Here is a 12,018-nt window from a genome sequence, read left to right on the forward strand (position 1 = left end):
CCCCGTGCCCGTCCCCGCCGCCGCCGCCGCCGCCAGCAGGGACAACGAGGTGAACCACGCGCTCGAGCGGCGCGAGGCCCGCAGGCGTGAGGCCGAGGAGGCGGGCGGCGGGGACGCCTCCCCCGGGTCGTCGCCGTCCTCGCTGTACTACGAAGAGCCTCTGGGGCAGCCTCCGCGCTTCACGCAGAAGCTGCGGAGCAGAGAAGTGCCCGAAGGAACCCGAGTGCAGTTGGACTGCATAGTGGTGGGAATCCCACCGCCTCAAGTAAGGTAAAGAGGCCCCGATGGAGGTGTTTGGCGGTTGCTTTACTTTGACCGTGGCTTCCCTGAGTGTTGCCGTTAAGTTTCGGGCTCCAAAACTTACGTACTCTCAGCCAGGGGTGATGCACACCCGCAATCCCACGCTTGGGAGGTCGAGGCAGGAGGGTCCCGTGAGTTCAATGCCAGTCTGAACTACTCAGAAAAGAAAGAAAAATTGGGCTGGAGATACAGCACAATGCCAAGATCTTAGTTTCATTCCTCAGTACTACAAAAATTATATACACACTTTGAGAAAAACAGCCAGTGTTCTAAAGCCTCTGTGTTTAGTAGAAATATAATACTATGTATGTGATTTAAAATTTTTCTAGAGCTGTTTCTAAAGGATGTTTATGTGGTCCTGGGTTCAATCCCTAGTACAAATAATTTTTTGAAAAATGTTCTAGTAGCCACTTTGTGTGTGTGTGTGTGTGTGTGTGTGTGTGTGTGTAGTACTGGGGTTGAACACAGGACCTTCACACTGAGCTACATCTCCCAGGCTTTTTTTTTTTTTGAGACAAGGTTTCATTAAGTTGCTTATTTGCTCAGTATCTTGCTTACTTTTCTCTCATTGCTGAGACACAATACCCAACGCCAGAATAAAGGAAGGGAAGGTTTATTCAGCTCACAATGTGTGGAAGTTTCAGTTCATATTTGGCTGGCACCATTGCAGAGTGGCTCATGGCAGAGGCCAGCGGTTCATGGTGGCGGAAAACAGCAAAGCTGCAAGAGCAAAGGGACGAGCAGAGAGCAAGCCTCTTCCCTGTCTTATATTGCATTCAGATTGCCTGCCCCAGGGCCGGTGTAGCACTCACACCCAGAGTCCCAACACTGGACCATGGATCAATCCCAAGCTCTAGAAGCTGCCCCATGACTGCATGAGGCTTTGGGGGGACACCTAGACGAAAAACATAACATTCCATCCCTGGGCCCGTAAAGACTCATGTTCATCTCTTTATACAAAAGGCATCTTAGTCCAGAGTTACCAAAGTCCTAACAGTTTTAGCAGTGCTTAAAAGTCCAAGTCCCAAGTCTTCTCCAAGACCTAAGACAAACTCTTAGCTGTGAACCCCTGTGCAAAAGAGAAGTTAAACATTTCCAACATTCAATGGAATAAGGTAAATAACACCATTCCAAAAGGTACAAACAAAGGGATACAAAGCATTGGGACCAAAGCAAGTCCAGAATCCAGCAAGGCAAACATTAAGTCTTGTAGTTCCATTTTCAACACCCAAGGAAATCTGTGGCAAGTGTGAGCTCCATGTGGCCCCACTACAGCACTTCTGGTGGTTGTGGCTCCCATGGCTTCCCTCTTAGGCCTGCTTCGTTCCCTCCCTGCAGCTTTCCTTAGATGACCCATGTTCCTGCCTTTTCCAATTTTCTGGGGTCTCTGCTGCACCTTTGACTTCACACTCACAGCTTCACACACTGCCCTCTCAGGGACACATTGCCTGGCTTCCCAGGCCTTTTTCTGAAATCTGGATGGAAACCTTTTTTAAAAAAATTTTTTTTTAATGTATTTAGTACAGAGTCTACAGGGTCTTATTACACAGATGGGACTTGTAGTGATCCTCCTGTTTTCAGCCTCCCAAGTGCTGGGATTACAGGTGCATGTCACCATGCCCAGTCTCAGTCACTGTCTCAGTGCACCCTGGGGATGGGGCCAGCATGGCATGCCAAGGATTGAACCCCAGTCCCTGCACCTGCCTAAGCAGACATTTAGTCTGCTGAGCTATCTGGCCGGCCCTGGATGGAAACCTTCTTAACCTCAGAACTCTTGTATTCTGAATGTACCTAACCTAAAACCAGTGCCACATGGCTGATGCCAACATCTGCTGCCAGCTGGGGCAGTAGCCAGGCTTTCTTCTCTCTTGGTTGTACAGGTGGAGAATCTGATTCTGAGGATCAAATTCCCCATGCCAATGCCATTCTGGAACCTGGTGCAGCTGCTGTCATTCCAGAACATGATATTCTTTGGCTTTCTCCTTAAAACAAAGCCTTTCATTTTACAGTTTTGAGGCTACAAATAATGGAGACTTGTTGTTTCTTGTGATCCCCTCAAGTCATCCTTGTTTGTTTGTTTGTTTGTTCCTTCTCAGCAATGACAATCTCGTAAGATCTTTCTTTGCAGTCCTCAGCTTTACTGGAGCTTCCCTTCTGGCCAAACTCACAATGTTTTAAATCATTCTGCTGTGCTCTTTGCTCTTGATTCTCAACATAGATCTGGCTAAAAGCGCCCAACAATAACCATGCCACTGCCTCAATGTGAGACTGCTTTGAAATTTCTTTTGCCAGATTAATGAGTCTGCTGCCCTTAATCTCAGTCCAAGGAAAAGTCTCTGGACAGAATTAGAATGCAGACAAACTTTCTGCCAACCCATGACACACATCATCGGAGCTAAGCACCCAACACAGTCCTTCCCAGAAGAAACCTCCATTTCCTGGTCTTTACCAGCAGGATTTCTGTCAGTCTTCTTAGCACTGACCAGCATCTTCAATACAGAATAGCTGAAGGCATTCTAGGACTTCTCTTTCAGTCAAAAATCTCCAAACCTTTCCAGATATTCACACAAGCCATTTCCAAAGGCTCTCGAACCACATAGTCAGGTATAATCACAACAACCCCACTCCTGTTACCAAATTCTGTCTTGGTTACTTTTCTCTCCTTTCTGAGACAAAATACCCAACACCCAGGATTAAGGAAGGAAAGGTTTATTTAGCTCGCAGTTTGTAGAGCTTTCAGTCCCTACTCAGCTGACTCCAAGGCAGAGTGACACATGGCAGGGGGCGATAGTTCATGATCACAGAAAAAAAAAAAAAAAAAAAAAAAAAAAAAGGGAAAAGGGAAGAACAGCGTGAGCAAGCCTCTTTGCCTGTCTTATACTGCATTCAGGCTGCCCACCCCAGGCAGGTATGGTACTCACACGCATAGTCCCAGCATTGGACCATGAGTCGATCATAAACTCTAGCAGCCTGCCCATGACTGCATGAGGCATTCAGGAGACATCTGGACACAAACCATGACACCTGGACTGGGCTCAGACTTGTGATTCTCCTGCCTCAGCCTCCCAGAGTGCTGGGATTATATTTATACCAGCATTGGTGCCATATTTTTTAAACAGTGAAAAGAAATAGATGATATTGGGGCCAGGAAGATAGTTCAGGAGAATAAGAGCTTACCTGAAGTCTTGAGTTCAATCCCTGGTACCACCACCAAAAAAAAAAAAAAAAAGAAAGAAATGCATGTTTGTCAGGGAGATAGCTTGGGGGCACAAGCACCTTACCTGGCATGGCAGAGTCCAGAGTTTGATCCCTAGTACAAAAAAAAAAGAAAAGAAATAGGTTGTATTAATATTAATAATGCATGCATGGGGCTGGAGATGTAGCTCAACAGTACAGTGCCTTCCTGGCAAGCAGGAGGCCCTGAGTTTGAAGCCTGGCACCAAAATAAAAAAGTATTGAGTCATATATAAAGAAATTATTTTGACATGTGATTAATATAATTATTAGTTAGATATTTTACATTCTACTCATTGTACCAGGGATTCAAAATCCAGTGTGAATTCCGTACTTATGACAAATCTCGATTTGGATGCTGAATTTTCCTAGGAAGAGCTTACTCTGCCTTTAAGGTCTGTATCAGTGAACACCTGTGGTATTTTTTGGCTCTTCAAGAATGCCATATAACCGTATGAAGGCTGATGGAATAAAAGTAGAATAAAGTATGACTTAGAACAGTGCACAGGCTCATTTTACCTGTATTAAATTTATTATAGCCCATTGGGTGGCACACACCTGTAATCCCTACACTTGGGAGGGTGAAGCAGGAGGATACTGCAAGTTCAAGGCCAGCCTGGGCTACATAGTGAGTTCAAGGCCAGTCTGAAATGCATGGCAAGACCCTGTCTCCAGAAGGAAAAAGAAAAACAAATTTATTATAAATTTTCAATTATCAGCTTGATGGGCACTCTTGTCCCTAATGCTCAAAAGCCTTTCCACAGTGTGGCTGAGGAAGCATGGGTTAGTGTGTTCCTCTGTTAGGCCTCTCCAAGCCAGCCTTTCTGTCAGGGCTGTGAAAATCCACCTCAGGGCTCCTGACTGGTCTGGGCTGTGTTCTGATTTTACTTCATGTACTTTAGGGATCCTGTCCACATTTATGGCCCACAAAGCTTGGAACCAGCTTTAAGAAGGGCAACATTCGCTAACTCTTAAAATAACATGTGAAGAGTCTGGGTTTTATGTGTTACTTTTGTAAAGATTACTGGGGTTTAAAGCCCTAGAAGAGGCACTGTACTTCCCTAACACTTCATTACCACTAAAATGTAACTTTATTACTGCATCACATGTTTTTTCTCAGTGTATAAACAGGGCCTTGTCTTTTTCTTATGAAATGGTCACATTAGAGGACAATAAGCCAGGCATGGTGGCACATACCTGACATCTAGCACTGAGGCAGGAGGATTGCCTTGAGTTTGTGGCCAGCCTGCGCTACATAGAAAGAGTCTGTGTCAAAAAATAAAACAAAACAAAAAGCGACCTAAAGCATACCTACTGTTATTCACACCACGGCCTAGGGAGTTCAGTCAGGTTACTCAGCTAACCTCCTTGAAGACAGAGGTGTGGTGCTTTTGCCTCTGATCTTGAGCATGCGGCACAGCTGCTGGCCCACACTGCTCACTCAGGGATGAAGAAAGAACTAGGGGGAACGCTCTCCTGCCGGGACCCTTGCCTCAGCTCTGAGCCAAAGCTCACAGGCTGTCTGCCCGAGGACGCCCCCACCCCCGCGTGAGGGTGCAGCTGGCTGCCCCACTGCCCTACCACCCTCCTTTGTCTCTGATGAGTGTCTTCTTCCTTTAGGAGAGGAGTTGGTGCTCTGCTTGTTTGCTTTTTTCTTAAAAAGCAATAGGAAAACAAAACTCCAGTTTAGACTTGTTGTTATTGTTTATATATATATATTTTTTTCTTTCTTTCTTTTTTTTTTTTTGATACACGGTCTCACTAAGAAGCTCAGATTCATAATGATCATCCTGTTTCAGCCTCCCCAGTGCTGGGATTACAGATGTGCACAACCATCCTGGTCTCTGTGGCAGGCGGGGCTGGTGTGGCATGTGGTGCTGGGGAGCAAACCCTGGCCCCTGCACTTCCCTAAGCAGGCATTTAGTCTGCTGAGCTATCTCACCAGCCCTCCAGTTTAGATTTCAGTCAGTACTGAGATAGTTGGCCTAAATGGGTGGGCTGGAACCGAAGGACGCAGGGCAACCTCTGCCCTTCTCTGAACAAGCCAGATGTGCTGAGGCTGCCTTAGTGACAGTCTCCCCCTTGGCCTAGTGGGCTAGTGCCACAGCCTTTGGTCAGCCCTGGAAGCCAGGGGCACCGAGTTACAGCATGCACAAGTTAGTTAGGCCTGCCCCATCCACCTGTGTCTGGACATAGGATGGTTTAGGAAAGGTCAGGACCAACAGAACCGGGCAGAACAGGACCTCCAGGGACTCACCTTCCCATTTCTCAACCACAACGAGTTCCAGCTGGGTATGAGGGAAAGCTCCTGTAATCCCAGCGTGTGGGAGGCTGAGGCAGGAGGATCACCATGTGTTTGAGGTCAGCCTGAATGATATAGCAAAACCCTGTCTCAAGAAACAAAAGTGAAAAATAAAAAAGAAACCAAAGGCCCAGAGGCAAGTGTTTTCAGAAGACACAAGACAACGTCTGACCTCATAAGGTCAGGAACTAGCAGAGATGCCACTGAGGAGGTGGCTGGAAGGGAGGAGTCCTTTCAGGCTAGGACACTTCCACATGGTCACAGAAGGGTGCAGACCCCGGCACTGGAAGAGAATTTTCTTTTTAGATTTTTTTTTTAAACATTTATTTATTTGGGGGGGCAGCTCAGCCCACCAGGGGGCAGGGCTGGCTGGCATGTGGTGCTGGGGGATTGAACTGCGGTCCCTGTGCTTTGCCAAGCTTGTTCCAAGTAGGTGCTTTAGACCACTGAGCCATCTCTCCAGCCCTGGAAGAGAATTTTCATACAACAGGGAGAGACTGGCCTAACTGGAAGCCAAATGATTCTGAGGAACCTTGAAGGGAAAGCAGAAAAGTTCAGGCTTGTTTTCCAGATCGTCTGGAATCCAGGTAAGGCTATGTGTAGGGAATTAGCAAGATGGAGGGAAGCATTTCAAGAGAATGTTCCAGAAGAATGAGTTAGATCAGAAAGGGCCGGAGCTGTGGACTGACTTAGGATACTGTGGAAGGAATCTGAGGCCTTGGGTGCTCTGGTGGGGCTGAAATGGCTGTAGTGGGAAAGAGCAAAAAGGGTGCTGGTAACCATTTCAGCCCCACCACAGCTTCCTAAGTCATCTCACAGCTCCGGCCCTTTCTAATCTAACTAATTTTTCTGGAACATTCTCTTGAAAGGCTTCCCCCCATTGTGCTAATTCCCTGCACACAGCCTTATTTGGAAGAAATCAAGCTTGATTTGCTGCTTGGTTAGATGCACAGGATGAGCATAAACAGACTGCGAAAGTGTGAGGTTGGATAGCAGAAAGAAAGATGGAAGCCACTGGCCAGGAACGGGAAAGAGGAGGAGGTGCTGACTGACAGAGGTGGTTGGCAGACTGGAGTCTGAGGGCGGAGGGAACTTATGGGGCAGGAGGAAATGCGCCCGGGGTGAGGATGGGGGGTGCCGCGTTCCGAGGAGTGGCCAGGGTCAGGCTGGCAACCTCTCTGTACCCTTTGCAAAGATTGGTGTGGGCCTAGCCTGAGAGACCCCTATTCCACCGGGTCACCCCGTGCTCTTGGCGGAGTGCTCCCAGGTCCCGATATCTGCAAAGGGGCCATGTCTCCAGGTAGCACTGAGAACCACTTTCTAGTTGTGATTTCAGCCCAGTGCTAGAATGGAAGAGTATGTTCCAACCTTCTTTTAGCAATAACTGTCCCCCAAAACTCATCATGTATTACCCCAGTACACAGTATATACACATCTACACACAAATATTACAAAGATAAAATCAGTGTTATTGGGGTTGCCGAGGGTGGGGTGAAGAGTTGAAGCCCTGCCTGCAGCCCTGAGGCATTTCCAGCTCAGGAGCAGAGATTTTGATCTGCAAGATTCTTTCTAGAAAATAGTAAAACACTAAGTTGCTTCAGTTTGCTAAATAGGAACACCACAGAAAGTAACAGGTTAGCTATTTTAGCAAGAGAAGATAAGAATAGGCGACAACTGTCTACACACTCTCATGTGTAATGCTAAATTTTACCCATGTTCTTGCAACCCTAGTTGACTTATCAAGTTGAAAAATTGTTTTTGCTTCTATTTTGCTTCTATTTGTTTTTGCTTCAATTTCCAAATAAATTGGGTAGATATTGTTTAATAAGCAGAGAGTCGCCTGCCTGACAGGGGGCAGTGCTTGTGGCAGCTCGCTAATCTTGGATGTCCTTTCTTTGGAGGAGGACTCTTACATAGTGAAAGGCATTCGCATGTGACACACAGATGAAAGCGTCGGCGGGAATCCACAGCAAATGGCCATGATCCCTTTCCGTATCCTGACTCCAGATTCTTTCCCCAGGAATGTTTGGCTGGGTTACCCCTTACATTTCCTCGTACACAGCCTGCTGAGGCGAGACACAGCTACCTTTATATAGATACGGACGTCCACGGTGACTGTTGGGTGTTGTTATTGCTACTTCTGGACATGTGCCAAGGAAATAAAAACAAGATGACATAGTTGTAAAGAAAAAGAATAGTTTAAGTGATACAGGAGAATTTCAGATTAGATAACTGAGGGACTTTTTGTTCTACATTTTGGGGAAATCTAGATTCATTCACTCAGCCAACAAATATTCAGTGTCTGATCCTGTGCCAAATATAACTGTCAGTGCAGAAGCTCAAGCAACAAAGAAGGCGGATACGTGTTCTGCCCTTGTGTAGCTTGAAGCCTGGTAATGACACAGACAAGGAGCAAGATCTCCAGGAGTGATCCTGGCAGGTTGGAGAAGGTTTCCCTGAACAGTAGTGTTCCAGTGGAGACGTGGGGTCAGGGATATAGCTCAGCAGCACAAGTGCAAGGTCCTGAGTTCGATTCCTGGTACAAACAAAACAAAAATCAGAAACATTAAGAGTAACTACAAGTTAGCTCAACATGGCAGGCTATGGGAAGAAGGGTTGTAGGCTGAGGAAATGGAAAATTTGAGGCCTTTCAAGGAGTAAGGCAATTGTTGAGGAACTGATGTAGCCAAAACAGAAGAGTGAGGAGGAAACAGTTTGAGTTGGGAGGCCAGATTCTGAGGTCCAGGCAAAGCAGGTCCCTGGGCCGATAGCATCAGCATGGGCCTGTGCTGGGCAGGTGAACTGGCAGGGCACCTTGACTGCTTGAATTAGGACCCCGGGGTGAGACCCCGCTTGTTTTACAGAACTGTGATAATGCCATTAGCCTCTACTTCATGCAGGTCAGTTTAGGGTTTCTGGCATATATTGTGCAGCTCGTACTCACAGTGATCCTCTCATTTCCAGTGTCCCCAGCACAGGGATTACAGGCGTGCATTACCACACTCAGACTGGTCACTGGCTCAGTGTGCCCAGGGCCATGCAGCGTGTAGTGCAGGGGACTGAATCCTGGTCCCTGTGCTTGCCTAAGCAGGCACTTAGTCCACTGAGCTAGGGTTTCCGGAATATAAGGGTTTAAAAATTATTAAGTAAAAAATAGATAAAGATGAAATTTTTGTTTAAAAATTAGTAAGCTTTTAAAAAATTAATACATTTATGTGATTGGTTCCTAGAGCAGGAGCCAGAGGGTCTTCACTCTGCTTTTACCCTCGAACGTGCATGCAGCGCCGACCCAGGCATCTTCTTGACTGTGCAGCTACATTAATAGAGATGTGCATCTGGGTCACTTCCAGGGTCACTCTTCGCCTGGCTAAGGACATTATAAGCTTTCTAACGTGCTTCTTGGTGTCTGAGTGCATCTGGGCACATTGGCAGAGCTCAGTTAGCTTCAGCTTCATGGTGACAGCAAACGGCCAGGGGGATAGTCCAGCGGCATGGCCCTTGCCCAGCAAGCAAAGGTCCTCAGGTTGATTCCCAGTACCAAACGGAAAATAATGATGATGACTCTAAATTGTTTTCCTAAGAGTTGTTTCAATTTGCTTCCTTCCTAATGTAATGTAAAAGTTTTGGTGGTTCCACATTATTGTAAACATTTCTGTTTTAAGCTTTGCCTGTCTATTGGGCATGGAGCTTTATATATCGTGCAGGTTTTAATGTTTGCTTCCATAGTCATGGATGAGGTCATACATTGTTCTCATGTTTATTGACCATTGAGCTTTCATTTTCCATCATGGGCATGTTTATATTTTCTATTGGATTTTTCTTTTCTTATTGATATTTGAGACTTTTAACATATTCTGGATACAAATTGTGTGGCATACTTTGTGAAAATATTCTCTTCTTTTTTGATTTGTCTTTTTGTTTTCTCTATGATATATTTTGATAAGTAGATGTTCTTGACTTAATAAATTCCCTCACTTTAATACATAAAATAAGATATTCTTTTTTTTCCTCTATAATATATTTTGATAAGTAGATCTTCTTGACCTTAACAAGTTCCTGACCTTAATAAATAAAAGAAAATATTCTTGTATATTGTCTTCTAAAGGCTTTATAATGCCGGGGATGGTGGTGTACACCTATTGTCTTAGCTACTCAGGAGGCCAAGGCAGGAGGATTATAAGACGGTCGACAGCCCAGGCAACTTAGCAAAGACGACCTGTTTCAAAATAAAGAAAAAGAACATGAAGGGCAGGTGGGGTGGTATAGTATGCACACAGAACCCTGGGTTCAATTCTCAGTACCACAAAAAATAAAATGAAGGGTTTTAAATTTTGCTTTTCACATTTAACTTCTCAGTCCACTAAAAGTTGACTTTGGATATGATACAAAGCAAAGAACCCATTTTTTCCTTTTTAAAAATAAATCAGAAGGGCTGGGGAGATGGCTCAGTAGAATAAGCGCTTCCCTGGCAAGTGCAGGGCCCTGAGTTCAATCCCTGGTTCTGCAAAAAAATTTAAACAAATAAATAAATCAGAAGCCAGGCATGGTGGCACGTGGCTGTAATCCCAGCACTGGGGAGGCTGAGGCAGGTGGATCACCATGAGCCAGCCTAAAAGACATAGAGAGATACTGCCTCAAAATAAAATAAAATAAATCATAAAGGCAGTTGTTTCAGCACCAGTTTATGGAGCAGTGTGTGTTTCCATGCTAATCTCTAGTGACAATCTGCCACAGCCAACATTCCGTGGACTTGTATATCTGGGCTTTCCATATTTCCAAATATATGGAAAATAATAGACTTTTATATGGTCAGCTCTTTATTTCAAATTTTAAGAAAATTTGGCTCTTCTTGGTCTACAAGTTTTAGGGTCATCGTATCAAATTCTGCAAAAGCTTAAAAATCTAACGAGATTTTTGCAGACTGAATCTGTAGACCAGTTTAGGGGAATCTGACACCTTTAAAATATTGAGCTTTAATATTCAAAAGCATGGAATATTTTTCCATTTCTTTTTTTTTTTTTTTTTTTTTTTTTTTTTGGGGATTGAACTCAGGCCTTTGTGCTTGCCAGGGAAGCACTTATTCCACTGAGCCATCTCCCCGGCCCCTCCATTTCTTTATGTATTCTTTAATAGCTTTCAATAAAGATTCATAATAGTTTCTCTGGATCTTATATATCTTAGGTTAGCTTTATTCAAAAGTTTTTTGAGGACTTTTCCATGCAGTTCACTATCTCACTTTTATGCTACTATAAGTCTTTTCTTTTCTTTTCTTTTCTTTTCTTTTCTTTTCTTTTCTTTTCTTTTTTCTTTCTTCAGAACCAGGGATTGAACTCAGGACCTTAAGCTTTCCAGGCAAGCACATATTCTACTAAGCTATCTCCTTGTCTATGCCACTATAAGTGCTACTTTCCTGAAAGTTTCCATTCCATGTTATATGGAGAAATGCAGCTAACTTTTATAACCTTTCTAATTTCATACAACAACTCACCTTTGGGAAATGTTACTGGTCCAGTGACTACTAAGCGCATGACACGTTATCTGTGAATGTTTCTGAGCACTCTTCTTTCCATACCTCTGTCTATACTTCGTCTGCTCACCTTCCTGAGCTGGGTAAACCCTCAACTGCAGTGTTAATGAGAAAAGATGATATTCAATACTCTAGTCTTATGTTTAATCTTAGCAGTAATGCTTTCAGTGTTTCGATGTTACGTGGAATTTCATTGTAAGCTCTTTATGTCTAGGAAAAGTAAGATTTTAAAAATCATGAGTGAATATTGATTGGTGGTGGTGTTGTTTTGTTTTTGTTTTTTCTTTTGGTTTTTTTGAGCACGTGGTTCAGGCTAACCTTGAAATCACTGTGTAACCCAGGCTGGCCTCAAGCTTACGGCAGTCTTTCTGCCGCAGCCTGCAGAGGGCTGGGATGACAGGCATGTGCCACCACACTCAGCTTGGGTATTGAATTTTACCAGATATTTTTCTACATTTATTGAAGTCATTCTTTTCCCCATACTTTTTTTTTAACCATGGTAAAGAATATTGGTTTCAGTAAGCCAAATTTAAATAATGTTAAATGATATTAAACTGAATAATGTAAAGCCAATCTTGAATTCTCGGGATAAACAATAACTGGGTCATAATCTATGATGTTTTATGTATTTCCAGATTTTTTTTTTTTTTTTTTT

At 44.3% G+C, this 12,018-nt stretch overlaps 1 protein-coding gene across 1 annotated transcript in view; it reads left to right on the plus strand.

Annotated features, from left to right (window-relative positions):
• Mypn (myopalladin) overlaps positions 1-12,018 on the plus strand; it is an 89,630-nt gene that overhangs the window by 12,849 nt on the left and 64,763 nt on the right. Inside the window, exon 3 of the mRNA XM_023716170.1 lies at positions 2-270. Coding sequence (XP_023571938.1) covers positions 2-270 — 269 coding nt within the window. The remainder of the gene's footprint in view (position 1; positions 271-12,018) is intronic.

This window comes from Octodon degus, unplaced genomic scaffold (assembly GCF_000260255.1).
Source record: "Octodon degus isolate 3935 unplaced genomic scaffold, OctDeg1.0 scaffold00046, whole genome shotgun sequence".
Lineage (NCBI taxonomy): Eukaryota > Metazoa > Chordata > Mammalia > Rodentia > Octodontidae > Octodon > Octodon degus.